The sequence below is a fragment of the Pezoporus flaviventris genome, unplaced genomic scaffold, assembly GCF_033815535.1.
Source record: "Pezoporus flaviventris isolate CSIRO_AGI_PZ_B2104156 unplaced genomic scaffold, CSIRO_AGI_Pfla_v1 ptg000045l, whole genome shotgun sequence".
Lineage (NCBI taxonomy): Eukaryota > Metazoa > Chordata > Aves > Psittaciformes > Psittacidae > Pezoporus > Pezoporus flaviventris.
In genome coordinates, this window is record NW_026892593.1 from 19,494,122 (window position 1) to 19,510,649 (window position 16,528).

General features: G+C 37.4%; 1 protein-coding gene across 11 annotated transcripts in view; it reads left to right on the plus strand.

The window, feature by feature from the left end:
* CADPS2 (calcium dependent secretion activator 2) overlaps positions 1 to 16,528 on the plus strand; it is a 308,797-nt gene that overhangs the window by 207,725 nt on the left and 84,544 nt on the right. For all 11 annotated transcript variants that reach the window (XM_061467595.1, XM_061467600.1, XM_061467599.1 and 8 more), the window contains exons 14-16: positions 8,896 to 8,997; positions 13,630 to 13,693; positions 15,706 to 15,829. In XM_061467595.1, coding sequence (XP_061323579.1) covers positions 8,896 to 8,997; positions 13,630 to 13,693; positions 15,706 to 15,829 — 290 coding nt within the window. The remainder of the gene's footprint in view (positions 1 to 8,895; positions 8,998 to 13,629; positions 13,694 to 15,705; positions 15,830 to 16,528) is intronic.

Here is a 16,528-nt window from a genome sequence, read left to right on the forward strand (position 1 = left end):
ATGCTGTGGTATGGAATACCTCTTTGGCTAGTTTGGGTCAGGTGTCCTGTCTCTACTTCCTCCCGGCTTCCCCTCCTCCCTGGCAGAGCATGAGACTCAGAAAGTCCTTGGTCAGACTAAACATTACTGAGCAACAACTATAAACATCGGTGTTATCAGCACTGTTCCCAGGCTGAAAGTCAAAACCACAGCACTGCACCAGCTACAAAGGAGAAAAATGACTGCTACTGCTGAACCCAGGACACCTCAGCATCTCCTTATCCATCCAAGGAGGTCTCCTGGCCCTCCTGCTGCACTTCCTTCTGGTTGGGATGCAACACTCCTGAGCTTGGAGCAGGTGATCCTTGAATATCAACCAAGAGTCTTGGGCCCCTCTGCCCTCTAGGGCTGTATCCCATGGAACCTTCTGAAGCAGGTTCCTGAGTTGGCCAAATTCTACTCTCTTGAAGTCCAGGGCAGTGAGCTTGCTGCACGCTCTTCTCACTGTCCTGAGGATCTCAAATTCAATCATCTCATGATCGCTGCACCCAAGGCTGCCCTGGAGCGTCACATTTCCAACGAGCCCTTCCCTGTTGGTGAGCACAAGGTCAAGCATGGCACCTCTCCTTGTCGGCTCCTCTATTACTTGCAGAAGGAAGTTGTCTTCCACATAATCAAGGAACCTCCTGGATTGCTTGTACAGTCCCTTCAACAGATGTCAGGGTGGTTGAAGTCACCCATGAGAACAAGGGCCTGTGAGCGTGACGCTTTCCCTATCTGTCTATAGAATGCTTCATCCACAGAGTCCCCCTGATCAGGCAGTCTGTAACAGATGCCCACAGTAATGTCTCCCATTGCTGTTCTCCCTTTAACCCTGACCCACAAACTCTCTGTGGACTGCTCACCTGTCCCTAGACAGAGTTCTATACTCTCCATCTTATCCCTAACATAAAGGGCAACTCCCCCTCCCCGACTGCCAGGCCTGTCTTTTGTAAAGAGCCTGTAACCTTCCATTCCAACACTCCAGTCATAGGAGCCATCCCACCATGTTTCTGTGATGCCTATTATATCACACCCCCATAGGCGTACACACATCTCTTAATTCCTCTTGTTTGTTCCCCATGCTACAGGTGTTTGTATAGAGGCATTTGAGCCGAGCTCCAAATGAAGAAATGAAAGTGCAAGTACAGTAACCAGTTTGTAGCCAAAGATAGTTTCTTTGTGTCTTCATTTTGAAATCTTAAGCGCATGTGTGTTTGCACAGAACAGTAGTCGTATTGAGTTAGGGTTCTTCTAAGCTAGTAAATCATCTGCCTCCAGCATTGACCTGCTTGGAGTGAGAGAAGGGCAAGCATATGCAATATTTCCTCTTAGTGGGCTTTCAGTCTCCAACTCTGCAGCTCAGAATATGCCTGTTCGTTAACCGCAAGTGAGCGTCTGTTTCAGGTACTTATCCATTGCACCCCTGAACCTGTGTAAGCCCTTTGCACCCGCAACACCTTTGGCAGCAAGTTCTTGCTTGAAGAACTCTTGCTTTGAACTTGACTCCTGCCCATCTCATTTCATTCTCTGTTGCTATTGGGAGAGATGAAGGAGAGACAGAAAAAAAGAAAAAAGATTAAAAAAATCCTTGTCTGTTGTTTCTTCACCGTTTAAGATTCAAGAAGTATGAGTGAACCATGTGTTGATTACACTGGGTGGATATTTTCTGCTAATTCCTTACCCTTTTCTGGTAATCCCTAATGTTAATTTGCTTCTTTGAATGCTACTGAACAGGGACATTTGCTTTGAATTATCCATTATAACACCATGATCTCTGTCCTGAATAGCAACTGATTTTTCCTTACCTTTGTTTAAATACCTTGATCCTTGTTTTCTGTTTTGTTGCTGCTTGACTTCATAAGATCCTTCTATAATTCCACACTATGCCATATAGATAGCATTACAATTACATTTACTATCGTCTCATTTCTTACCTGTTTGCTAGATCCTTTGCAAATACCATAAAATAACACAGGTCTCAGCACAGATCCTTGCAGAAGTCTGCTGATAACCTCACTGCAGGTACTCACCATTTATTCCTACTTCTTCATTGTAATTGTGAGACTTTTAGTCAGTGGCTGCTTAATTGCCTTAAAAGCTTTTGGTTAGACATTCTGAGAAAAGATTTCTGAAAATCTATATACATCATATCAGTGAGGTCATACTCATCCACCTGCTTTTGATCCTTTTAGAGAACTTCAGGATCAGAAGATAAGATTTCTATGCCATATAGTCTTATGCCTTACAGATGTCATCACAAGAATATTTACGCAAGTTTCTTTAATTTTATCCATAAATATCATAGAATCATAGAATATCCTTATATTATAGTTCCTTCTAATTTTCTAGGATGTATGTAAAGCTTACTGGCCTGTACTTCCCCCTACCTCTCCTGCAGACCTTCTGGTTTTGAAATTGATCTCACTTTTTTCACCTCCCATTCCTCAAGAAGAAGGCAGTTGTTGGTGAGAACAATCATGCAACCACAGGTAATTCAGTTCTGGCCCTGGCAACATACTGCTGTCCATTTATCTAATTTGTTCTTTAAGCTTTTTCTTAGTTGCTTTAATTTTAGACAGGTTCTGTGCTGAAAATAAGGTGGTGGTTTTGTTTTTTTTTTCCTGCGAACAAAGAAGGGTTCCAGCATTGAAGTCTTCTTAATTTCCTTCATAATAAACACCAGTGCAAAGAATTCATTTCACATCTCTGCAATAGCCTTGCCCTCTCTGAGAGCTCCTTTTAGATCCTTGCCATCATTTGGCACTGTAGACTCTCTGATAGGCTTCTTGCTTCTGTTATGCTTGGAAGAAATACCTTAAAGTGGAGTAAATGAACACATAAGAGAAATGAAACTATGGAAACTTCAGAGTGTGCTGCACATTCAGATATTTCTTTTCATTTTTCAATGTTTTGTGATAAGAACCATTTATTGCAATTTTACACTTAGTGTCAAGCGATAAAAGAATCAGAAATCATCCCTTTCAAATCTGAGACAAGGAACATTGTAGGAATAAGGAAAATAATATTACATTGCTCTGACTCTTCTAATAATCATTTGCGGGGCTTCTGAACAGATGTTTCCTTCTCTTCTGACTAAATCAGCTCTAGGATTAAAGTAAGATTGACTGTATCTTGCTGGCTTCTCCTTCATTTTATATCCTTCATAAACAGTATCTAATAAGATTTAATCTAAAATTCCAGCGCTGAAGTCAGTAATTTCACCATTTATCTTGCACATGGCCACCACCTGACATGAAAGGTTTTGTCCACTTTATCTCTTCCCAGAACTGTTATTTTTTTCATATGTATAATTTTGTATATAAAAATATTTGAATAGCATGTAGACTTCTTAGATAGCTTTCCAAAGAAACCATTGCTAGCAGGATTTCGTGGAGCCTTTCAGTTTTAAGCAGTTTAAAATGCTTCCTCTTTCTGCTGTGCTGCTTATTCGATCTCAACCCCCCATGTTCTGTTGTAATGATAGCAGGTGCAAGGTCTTCTTTCACTGTTTTCTATTAGCAATTGGGCTTTCTGCTTGAATCTTAAGTCTGTTCCAAGGCTGTCCAACAGCTGGAGGAAGGAGCCTGAGATCCCTTATAGTGTGGATCTTTAGGGAAGTGTGTTACATTAGAAGTTATTTTCCATCAGTCTACCAGCATCTTATATAAATTCTCTCTCATGTTTGATACAGCATCTAGAGACTTAACAAGAGTCTTTTGTAATTTGTCCCATTTTTCTATCAGTCTTCTGTAATGGGAACATTGAGAGTGGATTTCTCATAATTGGAAGCATGGTTTTATTCAGAAGCCATTTGTTACCAGTCACCATTTCCCCAGAACAATGGAATGAGAAAATACATCTTTTATGATTGATATGCTATGTGAGTTTGTGCTTCTAGATGAGAAGTGTTCTCTTAAAACTGGAAAAATTAGTTGAACCTTGGACATTTATATCACTTTTCTTCAAGTGAATGTAATAATCCCCTTTTCTGAGGCTCGTTGGGCAATGCTGAGAACAGAACTTTTTCACTACATCTCTCATTTTTATATACTGCCCTGTGCCAAGCATCTTCTTGCATCATCCAGTTTATTTTTCATTTTTGGAAGCTGATCATATATTACTGTTGTAAATGGCCACAAGAAAGTTATCAGTAGAGTTTTCCTGAGTTCAAAGCTAGAAACAAAATTCTTCACCCCTTTGGAGGTACCAAGTGAAACCATGTTGACCTCATGTTTGGTTTAATGAAGGATACTGTCCTGTGTTGGAAAGTGCTAATAATTATTGTAATGTTATAATAGAGTGTGTCCTCCCTCCAATACTAGCAGAGGCACATTTCTCAACACATCAAAACAAATCTGCTTCTGAAAAGCCTCAGAGAAAATGTCAGTAGTAAATTATCATAATTCACATATTATCAAGAAATATTAGGACAAAGTTCTGCATATTTAAGGTGATACTTGCCATCTTAGGCAATGAAGGAATAGCTAATGCTATTACATACTCTTACCTTCCCTAAATATTATACGTTATTTTGTCATTAATTTCAACTGATTAATGCCTACAAATACTCTTATACTTTGTTTAAAATTATATTATATGCTTAGCTTTTCAGTAGAAAGACATTAATGAATCCTACCTAAAATATAACTGCATAAAAAAAATCATTAAAATTAACCTGATTTTTCATCTTAATCTGTTTCAGTGGCCTTCAGAATTGGTCTTTTTCATTCACTTGTGAAAAAGAGAGTATGACCTGTAAGCAGATGTAGGATCACCCTGAGAAATGTGTACAGCAGAAGGCTCTATTGTGCCTTTTTTTTTTTTAGTCAGAGTGTTTGAAGAATAGTTAATATAAACAACAAAATGCTCGGTGTTCAAGTGCCTGCTGGTTAAAGCTATGTTCAAATGCCATGTGACAATTTGCTCTCTTCATTTTCTGTTAATAAAAAGACGTCTGCTCTGCCTGCTTCTAAGCTGATAATGCAAATCATTGTTTTTCTTAGGTTTGTCTAAAATAAACCATGGACTCTGCAGAAGCCTTAATTAACACAATTGTGTTTTAAAGGAAAATTTGGATATTAAATTCCTTGGATATTAAAGTCCTATAGATAATAGAATCTCTACATGAAAATTCTAAATAATTTTCTCTAAGTTTACTAAGAAACAAGAAGTCAAACTTTTATCTTACTAATTTGAAAACTGTCACTATGCTTTCATTTACTGTGCATCCTGCTGAATTTAAAAACAAGTGCTCTTAGAAAGCACTGAAGTCTTCTAAAACAATTTGTTTCTAGGAGCCAAGATGACATTTAAGTTTTGGTTTTGTTTTTCCTACACCCTTGAAATGTAGTTTATTATATAAATGTCTTGAAGTAACAAAGACCTTAGCTGAAGTGTTTTTCTTGAATTTTGTTTTTTCATCAGAATTTCTCATCTTTCTCTTGCAGATTCTTTTGGTCAGCCTTACTGTTCTCACCTATGTGTGTATGTGTGTACATGTTAAAACATCAATCTGTGCATTTCTGTCCTCATACCCTTCTTTTTTTTCCAAGAAAACCAAAGTGATGGTCTATGTTTTTGATGAGGAAAGCTCACTGAAAAGACCTCAAACATTTTTAAAATATGCAAATACACAAGAAGTACCAGTACCAACGATGTTGCAGGGCTAAAAATAGAAGTCAGTCACCTTCAACCAGTATTTACAGGGCTGTCTCAACAAAGCAGTCTTCCTTAAAGTAACAATTCACCCTCTCAGAGGCCACTAGGAGAAGCTGTTGCCAAAGTTGAGGGCTGGAAACAACCTATAGTCAACCCGGTGTCCATCACATCTAATTCCCATTGGAACTGGATTGCCATTTTTATCTCACAAACCATAGATATTCACAATAATCTCAATCCTACAATGCAACAAGTGACCTCTGCAAATTATTACACATTTTAAAACAGGTTTTTCTTAGAGGGTACTCCAAGCCTTAAAGGATTATGTTAAGTGAGGAAAAACATTCCATTCCCAGAGAAAACCCTAAGTTTGCCACCTAGTCTATCAGCTTCTCTAGAGTAACTGGCATCATCAGTTTTGCAGATCAACAGCGATCTTGCAAGTTTCTTTAAAAATTCTGTTCAACCTCTATTTTTCAATGTCATTACTTGAGTGTCTTGCGGTCGAACACTTGAATTTACTAGCTGTAGTTCACAAGGTATTTATTTCCAATCTCTTTTCATATTTAAGTCTGAGTGAATTAAACAATTTGACATTACATCTGTGCCAGTTAGACTGTGAACTAAGCAGACAAGACAGGCCATTCCAAATCCAATTGCAGAGTTCTCAAAAAATGGAAAACTAATATAAGTGAGAGAAAGAAGACTACTCAGGTTTTGAGTGTTCATTGTTTCACCTAGTTCTCCAATTCCAAAAGCAGTTGTGAAAAATAAGGAAGGAAATAATGTGGAGGAAAGGAAAACTTACTCTCCCTTTACCCTCTTGAAAAGATAATATTAAAATGAAAATTCTTCTTAGACAGTCCATCACTTTTCTTGTCTGAATTCTTGAAAGACAGTTCCAAGGCTGCAATAAGAAAGCTGAATACTGGTTTTGAATTAAAAAAAAAAAAAAAATCAAGTCCAAACCACTATCTAAAATATTTGGGATGGTAGGAAAGGCACATTTGTTGTCAGGTTTAGTCGCAAAATAGTTCTTGCATTTTGTGGCATCCAGTTTATGGATGGACCCAAGCCTTTGAAAACTAGATGACTACATGATTCTCATTTTCTTGGCAGACACAATAATTTGTAAATAAAAATAACCGGCTCAAAACAGTGCTATTTTTTTTTAATCTGTCCTTGAAGCAATGAAAGAAAAATACCTAGAAGAAAAAAATGAGTGGGAATTCTGAAACTATGTAATTTTTCTATCTCAGTCCATCTCAGAGTCAGATTCTTTTTTCTGTGGGTTCTTTTTTCTCAGGAGTAAATAGATACTCCCAAGAGTAGCAAAAATGATCACCAGCATAGTACGTGTTTCAGAACTGTGTCACAAAAACGCAGTTTTATATTCTGCTTATTGCAATAAGGCTAACAGGAAGAAAGAAAAATATGTTTCAGAGTTTGTGCTGTTTTCTAAAAGCATGTTTCCAAGAGAAGAGTTTTTCAGTGCATTAGATGGTACATTTTTCTAACACCTTTTTGTGTGCTCTTTCTTTTTCTTCTGGAACATTTGCTTCTGTGCAAACATCCACTGTAAATATATTTAACAGTTCTGAAAATCTTAGGTGCTGTCAGTAAGGATCTTTATGAAAACAAACTCCATGAAGTGACAGGCTCCTGGTACATGGTGATCCTAGCCTTAGTGCAGATTGACAGATATGACATCCTACTGGCTCACCTTTTTCACTTACTGTTATCTGGACCCCTAGGTCTTTTCTGTCATATATATGACATGCCTCAGTGAGGTTTAATATGACAGAACCGTTTGCTTTATCACTCCAGAGCACAATCTTTCCTGACAATGAAATCAGACAGTGCAATTTACTTAAATTTGTGTGCGTTCCATGTGTCAGAAGGCTGAGGTAAAGTATCCTGGCATCCATCAAAAGAGAGAAGATAAGTTATTTGCTCTTTCACATCAGATTTATACCGAAGTATATTGATGTGCCTGGTTACTCATATCTCCACCATATCTGATTTTTATTGTTGTCTTCACAATAATTTAAGGAGTTCAGGCATTCTTTCCACCTTGACTTGACAGATCACAAATATAAGTGATTTAAAGGGTGAGAGAAATGTTTATGTCATGACCAGGTAGCAACTTATCCCTTCTAGATTTAAGTATTCTAGATTTAACAGAAAGTTAAAGTAATATTTTAGCAAAAAGGTGTTCATAGAATCATAGATTGAGTCTGAGAACGTTCACAGAATGTTGTCTTTTTTCATGTCATTTTACTACAATTTTCTCAGTTCTAGAAACATACAGTTTTAGAGGCTCTGGAGGAGGTACAGGGCAGATCTTCACTTAGGTTGTAAACTAAGTGGTAAGAAGTGCTGGTCTGTTACCCTGGAGCTGAAAGCGAGAAACAGGAAGATTTTAGATACTTCTTTTTAAAATATGCTGTATGTGAGGAAGTTGTGATTGCATTGCAAAAATATCATTTGGCAAATGTGTATTGAAATTTCTTTAATTTAGTCATCTTTTTAATATAAATACATTAACCCCTTTAGACTGTGTGATTTACATACAAGGTTTATTATTACTTATTAGGACTAAATTTGATGTTTAAAAAAATGCCAGTGCTTCTTTTTTTTAGAGAGTATTTTTTGTTGCATTGTTTTATGGTGTACATGCTGCTATTTGTCAATATGGGCTAGGGGATCAAAAACACATGCTCAGTCTAAGTGGGGGATTCCTAAATGTTGTCTGCTTTAGCTTTTCTCACTGTGATTTGCCTCCCACCTTTATTTTAAAATCACTTTCTGCTATATTGTGCCTCTGGGAAAATATCTGGAAGATTCGAGGAGTTAAAATTCAATGAGATCTGAGTAGGCCCCGTTATTGTGCCAATAGTACTAATTTTCTTGACAAAGGATATTATATATCTTTGGGGATGTTTTGGGAGAAATATATGCTACCTTGTGTTCATATGGGGATGAGGTAAAAACGACTTTATTTTAAAGGTTCACCTGAAAAGCTAAATTGTCTAGTTGCAGTCTGTTCTTTAATTGTATTCATAAGTTGCTGTTTATATCTTTCAAGGCAATGGGAAATGGGAAAGCTAGCACACATGTTAACTGAAAGATTTTAAAATAAAAAATAAAGATCACTGTTCAAAGAAGAATCAGCATAAAGAGATATCAACAATTGTTAAATATTTAATATTACAGGCCAGATGGAATTGGAACAGTATCTGTTGAAGAGAAAGAAAGGTTTGAGGAAATTAAGGACAGACTTTCCTCCCTTTTGGAAAACCAAATAAGCCATTTCAGGTGAGTGTATAATTTATTCAATTAATATAATTTTTTTTCTAGAAGAATTTTATCATTGTGTTCAATTTTGGTCTTCAATAAGTGGAGTCAAATTAAAATAATCTGAAAATAAATTTTGAATATATTAAATATGGAATAATTTATTTACACAAGTGATTGTGCTTAAAATTTATTTGTGTGTCATGTGAGTTGCATTTTTCTGTGGTAGAAAAGATTGTGCAAGAATATAGGCCTGGGTTTGTTGATGCTTTTTAATTTCATGCTTTCTATAACTCTAAGAAAATTGTCTACATGAATGTCCTGGGTTCAGCAGTAGCAGTCATGTTTCTCCTCCTTGGTAGCTGGTGCAGTGCAGTGTTTTGACTTTCGGCTCGGGAACAGAGCTGATAGAGATGTTTTGGTTTGGCCAAGGACTTTGTGAGCCTCATGCTCTGCCAGGGAGGAGGGGAAGCTGGGAGGAAGCAGAGACAGGACACCTGACCCAAACTGACCAAAGAGCTATTCCATACCACAGCACGTCATGCCCAGGATGTAACTGGGAGTTAGCCGGAAGGGCTGGGAGACTGCAGGGTTGGAGGAGGTATCGGTCGGAGTTTGGTCGGGCTTGGGGGGCGAGTTATCGGTCAGCGGGTGGTGAGGTGTTGTATTCTGTACCCTTGTTATTTCCTTTATCATTGTTATTATTGGTAGTAGCAGTAGTGATTTGTGTTATACCTTAGTTACTAAACTGTTCTTATCTCAACCCGTGGGAGTTGCATTCTTTTGATTCTCCTCTCCGTCCCTCCGAGAGCAGGGGGAGGGCAAGAAAGGGGGGGAAGTGAGCGAACGAATTACCTGACTGGGTTTAAACCACGACAATGAAAATGACAGCAATTTCTGGATTTGTACTGATTAGAAAAATCATATGAGTAGAGAACAAGTTTGATAAATGGCTGCTAAAACTTTTCTGGATGTCTAATGTCATTTTGGGGGGTTTATGATATACTTATCAGCTAAGGTCCATTGTCCTCAGTAAAGAGTTTGTCATATGCAAAGACCGTCAATGAGACTAGAAGATGTTTAGGGAGGGAGTACGAGAAACTGGGCGAAATATCATTTGGGTTGATATTTCCTTCTGTTTAATAGCAATTGATAGTTTATGAAGCTTAGTATGAAAACAGCATGTAGACCATCAAATCTTTTACTTAATCACACTAAACCAACCTATCTGCCTTTATTTTGTCAATCTAATAATTTTTTAGAATGTATTTATAGATTTCTTTTGTCTCTGTATCACTTCATGACAACCAATTCCATAGTTAAAATAGCTCTGTGTGAAACACCTTCCTTTTTTTGGCAAGGTTGCCTGTAAGTTTGTTGGATGCCCCTCTGGTTTGATGAGGAAAATGTCTAGTATTCGCTGGTATCTGTTGTGTTGATAACTTGGTCATTGGGGATTTTTTTGAGCAGAGAGTACATAGCAGCCTTCACTTGGGACTTCATCTTTGTGTTAATCCAAAGAAAGCTAGAATTCTTCTTGGAGGGTATTCCTTTTTGAAAAAAAAAAAAAAAATTATACTCCCTTCCTTTATTTCCCTTAATTATTCTTCCCTGACACGTTTGCTGTTTCCTGCCTTCCATTGAATTGAATAACTCTTTCCGGGGAAGCGATACAGAGCAGCGTAGGACACAGTGCCTCCTACCCAGGTCTTGGAAAGGCAGGAGGAGAGTACTGACAAAGAACATCATCTGCAAGAGGAAAGAAAACAAATTTAAAAAAAAAAGAGGAGAATTGGAGCTGGGAGAAGACCTCTGGCCTGCGATTGGCATGGCCATATCCTGTCAAGTTTATGATGGAAACATAGAAACATAATAGCTGTAATTTCCAATAAATGTAATTACTTTTACCCACACACAATGGTGAGGTCAGTGAAAGTAGCTGTGACCCCAAAAATGTTGAAGCTGCAGAAGCCTTCTGAATACATACAGAGAGAAGAGGGAAATGGAGGAACAAGAAGAGAGGCATCTTCAGAATAATTCTGTTCACCTTCAGGCCTTCACATGCACGAGACTAGTTACAAAATGTACAATAATGTCTAAACAGTTATTTGAGTTGGAACAAATAAAGGTGAAACCCGTTATGTCTGCTTACCTACACGCTAGATAAGGTACGTTGATAAATTTGCAGTATATTAGTGCCCATAGGATCTTACTGTCTCAGTCTTTGTGGGTTTTGAGGAAATTCAAACATTAGGAACTCCTGTTTGAGAGCAATTCAATGTGTCATTCAAAGGTGAAGGCACCATTCTTCAGAGGACTCTAATGTTTGCATTAATATCCTATTTAATCAAGACAGGCAAACAGTGATCCACCAGCTGAAGAGCAATCATTTTATCTTTCTCTGAACAAATGTTAGAACTAAAAAAATTTGGTGGAATGTCTGAATTTAGATGAGGATACTGGCGTAATACTGGTAGAAGGAAGAATCAATAATGCCCTGGAATCTGAATTTATAAAGCATATACAATCACAAGACAGGGCATCCTAATAAGGAACTGGCATTAGACTTCTAAAGAAAACCTTGACGCAAATAATGTAAAAAGATCGCCTGCATCATTAATTAGCAAATCACCTTGGCTGTGAGATTGCTTTCTTAAGAAAATGCCGTGCTAAAAACACTCCATATATCAACCCATCAAAATTGTTGTGATAACTGTGAAATGCTGACTATTTTGGAAAACACATTCAGCAGTAAAGGTTGTTTCAAAACATGCACTGAGGTTCTCTGCTTTGACCATACTGTCCCTGATGAATGATGTGTATTCCTTGTCACCGGGCAGTCCCATCATCTCCCAGGCTGGCTTCCTGCTTCCACTGTTCTTTATACTGTCAGTTTGAGTATCCATGCTGTTTATGTGGGCCCTAGAATATTTTCGAGACTTTCATGTCCTCCTTTTTCGGATATGTTTTACAGTTTTTACATGTCAGATTCTCTACCATAACCTTTTTATCTTCATCATGGAAAGCCAAACAGTGGGAAATTGACTAGCATAGGGGTTTTATCCAAGAGACTGAATTTCTTCTTGCCAGCAAGATGCTGCTCCCCTGCCTCCTCAGCAGCACAGAGACTGCAATACTGGAGGCAGGACTGCTCAATGCGTCCCTTTAAGGCCTCTACTGTGAACATTTCCTTTTCTTTAAGCTGCTTATCTCAGTATAAGCACTCTTTTCTGTCAGAGGCTTCTTACACCAATTGTACGTGTAAGGTTGCTGCCCAAGTTGTAGTCATACACATTGTCTCTGCAGTAACCTGAGTAACCCCTATTCTACTGTGGGACTTACATCTACAGGAACTTAAATCTGGCTGGGTTTTGGAAGCTTGTTATTTATGTAGCAGAACATTCCTGGAAGGAAGTCTTTGATTTGAAATAACAAGTGTAATCAAGAAATAAGTGACATTTATTCAAAAGCTACTGTTAGATGATGATAGGAATAAACAGTGGGAAGCTCAAGTCAAGGACTGTAGAAATATACTGCAAAGGAAGGAGACGAAACACCTAAAGGTGTGTTCTGATTTAAGATGACTTAACACCTAAGGGTCATTAAATCTGCTTTGCTAATTTGTTAACCTGTTCTCAAAAATTGTTAGCACTATTGTAAGAAAGAAACAAAATGAGACAAAGCAAATACTGGAATTCTTGCTGAATTTGATCTCATTTTGATCTCATTTTCAGGGCTTTATTTTGGCTGACCAAAATGTATCAAACTTCACTGATCTGAATCCTTTTATCATTAGAAAAGATTTTACTATTGGAAAACATTAGAATATGAGGCTACCATTCTCAGTGAGTAATAATAAAAAGATAATAATCTCATCAAAGTAAAAAATCTTTTTTCCAATTGGGGATTTCCCAGCAAGATTTTATAGATGGGATTAAGAGAGGTTACAGTTGCCTGAGCATTGTGGCCTCATTGAGCTGATATACTGGATCAGTCAGTATACGAAAATGAAAAACAAAGCTATGAATGGGATCACTTTTTAATTTAGAGAATTTCAGAAGTATCAAGACAAAGAAGGGTATGGTTTAAGTTGTAGCTGATAAAATCTAAGATATCATTAAGTGCTTTTCCATGGTATCTATAATAGAAAAAATGTCATGGAATATTTGCAGACATTTTTCTTCCCATGTTATCTCTAGAAACTTAAATATCTGATATTTTATCTTTATCTTAATCCAATATTAAAACGAGATATAATATACAAAGCACTATTTCACAGCTCCAGTAGCTGTCATGGCTACATGAGAAATAGTACCTCTTCCCAGAAAGATGACAATTAAGCTTATCAGAGACCATTAAATATGCTTCATAATTGAGAAAGTGGAAGTGATGCTTTTTGCCTTTTTTTATTTTTTCTGTATTTAGGCCTGAGCTGCTGGTGGGCTGATGCTCTTGTACTGTGTATATGATCCATGGTAGACTGCTGGAGAGGCCTTCTGCTTTCATTAGTACTTCATGTTTGGGAGTCTTCTACTAACTTAATTTAATGCAAGTTGTGTACAGTTATCTCTCAAAGTAAATTCTTAATGTAGGTATTATAATTCTGATCATTTTCTCTTCCTCTTTTCTTTTTTTCTTTTTTTTCTTTTTAAGATACTGTTTCCCTTTTGGACGCCCTGAAGGAGCTTTAAAAGCCACACTTTCATTACTTGAAAGGGTAAGTTTGAGAACGTATTTTAAACTCTGCTTGAGTACTAACCCTGCATTTTTCTTTTGCCTTCACACTGCTGAAAGCAGGCTCATGTCTTCTCAGGTATTTTAGTGTTGGTTTTAACTGTTCACTGGGGATCTTTTCTTTATTGTCTTTGACAGAGACAGATAGCTGTTTTCTGTAGGATTTGTTTGACTTTCACTTCAAGCCACTGTGGTGACTCTGTTTCTTTAAAATTTAACAGTTACCCAGCATTACCTCTGAAGTAATGCAAGTGTACTCTGCAGCCCCCCTTTCCTGCTTTCTATGGCTTTTGGCTTCTGATGTTGTCTGTACATATGTATAACATTAAAAAGCTTCTATACAATCCAAATAATCTCCCATAAATACATAATCTGAGTCAATTTAAGAAGAAAAAGCTAACTGCAGTAAAACTGATATGGGCAGCTCTAAATGTAAATTCTGCCCAGCAAATCCATTTGTGTTGACTAGAAGCAAGACGACCTCATAGTGTTGAAAAGCATCTTAGTCGTCTCTAGGGAAAGAGAACTTTAAATCCCAGCAGAGATTCCAAAGGAATTATGTCAGCAGGAGCCTGATGAAGGTATGAATTCAAAAAAAGCTTAGAACCCAGTCAGTGTAGCTTTGCCAAAATCTGAGAGGTCTGGTCCTGGAGAGTGTCAGTTGTTCTGCACTGCAGAACGTTCCTTGGATAGAGATTCTATCTTAGAAAAACTCTGCCATGATCAAAAACACATAGAGAGATGGGGTATATATGTTTTCTTTCACTTACAATCTCAGTGACTGTAGTGCTATGTAGATTCCTTTGTATTTCCTTTGTGTTATATGAAACAGCATTTCCTCTCACAGTTCCTGCTGTTAAAAATGGCAATGGTACTCTGTCTGATGCTGAAGGAACACCACTGTCTGTTCTTGACTGTGAATAAATGTGCATTTCTATACTTGTGGATGCAGAATGGGATAGAAATATCTTATTTTACCTGTCTTTGAAATGTTGGGGGATGAGGAGAAAACCCAAAACAAACCAGATCTGGAATAAAAGGTTTTGAATACTGTATTTTGACTTGTTGATAACCCAGAGGTTATTCATTAGAAAGAAGCAAGTAAACAAAGGTAGAGATGTCATTATGTGTGTGCAAGTAATGGAAGGGTCTGCTTTGCAACAGTATCTTCCTAATAGCTTCCCCGTTAGGGAACCTGTTTCTTTTCTACTGTACCCTTCTCCAGACCACATCTCTTGCTCCCTCCCTTTCACAGTAATTCTTAGACATGTTCTGTAAGGGTGTAGCATGTCTGGGGATACATTGGAGAAGCTTTTTTAAAAGGTTGTGAGTTACCTGAAGCTGTTATTTACATATAAAATATGGTGAAAATATATTGAATCACTTGCAACAGGTGATCCACTTTATCAAAGTCCTATATTTTAAAAATGGACAGGTTTTGAAAAGGTTTGTATGATGTGTTCTTCTACTTGTCCATAATCAAGTAGTCTACCAGAATTTCAATGTTTTCCCTGACTACTACAGAGGACTCTTTTTCACAGCAAGGACATGTTGAATTTGAATACCTGTGACTGTAGAAAAGTCAGTATTAGCTCTGATGGTGTGGTTCACAGTTTCTCCTTTACATTATGCAATGGTGGAAGCTTTTCCACAGGTGACAACCAAGCAAATTTCCACATCCATATCTTTTGCAGACACCGTGATCCAGACCATCCACGGAATGCTCTTGTTTTGTTATACTGGTCTGGCATTACACAAATGAAGACTGACCAGCATGCTGCAAGATGCCAAACAGCAGGGGGGTATTGTTTATAAATACCATATAGGCAGTCAAGCCAGGGTTGAACAGAAACCTTGAAAGACAAATATCTAGTTCCTTTTTGATTTCTGCCTTTATCATTATCAGTTCTGTAGTAACTTTAGGATACTTTTATCCTTTTCCCTTGGGTTTTGGGTAATGACTATAACCAAGAGGTACAATTGTCTCTGACACAGGTTTTAATGAAAGATATTGCCACTCCCATGCCAGCAGAAGAGGTGAAGAAAGTGGTCAGAAAATGTCTGGAGAAGGCCGCCTTGATCAATTACACTCGACTTACAGAATATGCCAAAATAGAAGGTTAGTATAGCAATCAACTGCCAAAGTGGCTGTAAAAGCCAACAATGCCTACTAACTGAACATTCTGTGAGCAGCCTTTTCCCTTTCCAGAATGGAACTATTCCACAGCAAGGGGAAATGTCTCATTAAAATCTCAGCTGGTGAACTATGGAGCTCTTTTCCTATTCATTGCTTTAATATGCCTCCTGGGACCGTTTGAATAGAAGACTAGGACTTCCTAATTTAAGTTGCCCTTTGTTCTTATTTTTGAGTTCTCCATAAATCTAGAAGGCTGTTTATGAGTTATTTTTTATTTCTCTAATTATTTCTAGTAATTAAACTACTGACAGGAAATTCTTACCTTAACAGTAGTAACAGTACCTTGAAACTTGAAAACTCTGGGTAAAGTTGCTTTTCTGATGCACTTATAATTCAGAGAGATAAGTGTTACTTACTTTTGCTGTTGTTTTGTCAGGTGTATAATAATAATCTGATAACTAAAATCTTAATTACATCCTGATTTTCCAAAGTGATCAATGGGATAAAATACTAGATTTGATGGTAGTCAGAAGTTTTTCTGGAATTACATTTTTTCTAGAAAGTATATCATAAAATTAAGATTTTTCTCAAAAATAGTTGCTAGAGTACATACACTTTACTCTTTATAAACCTATGTAGACCAAAAAGGAAGTCATAATAGTCAAATTCCTTGTCAAGACA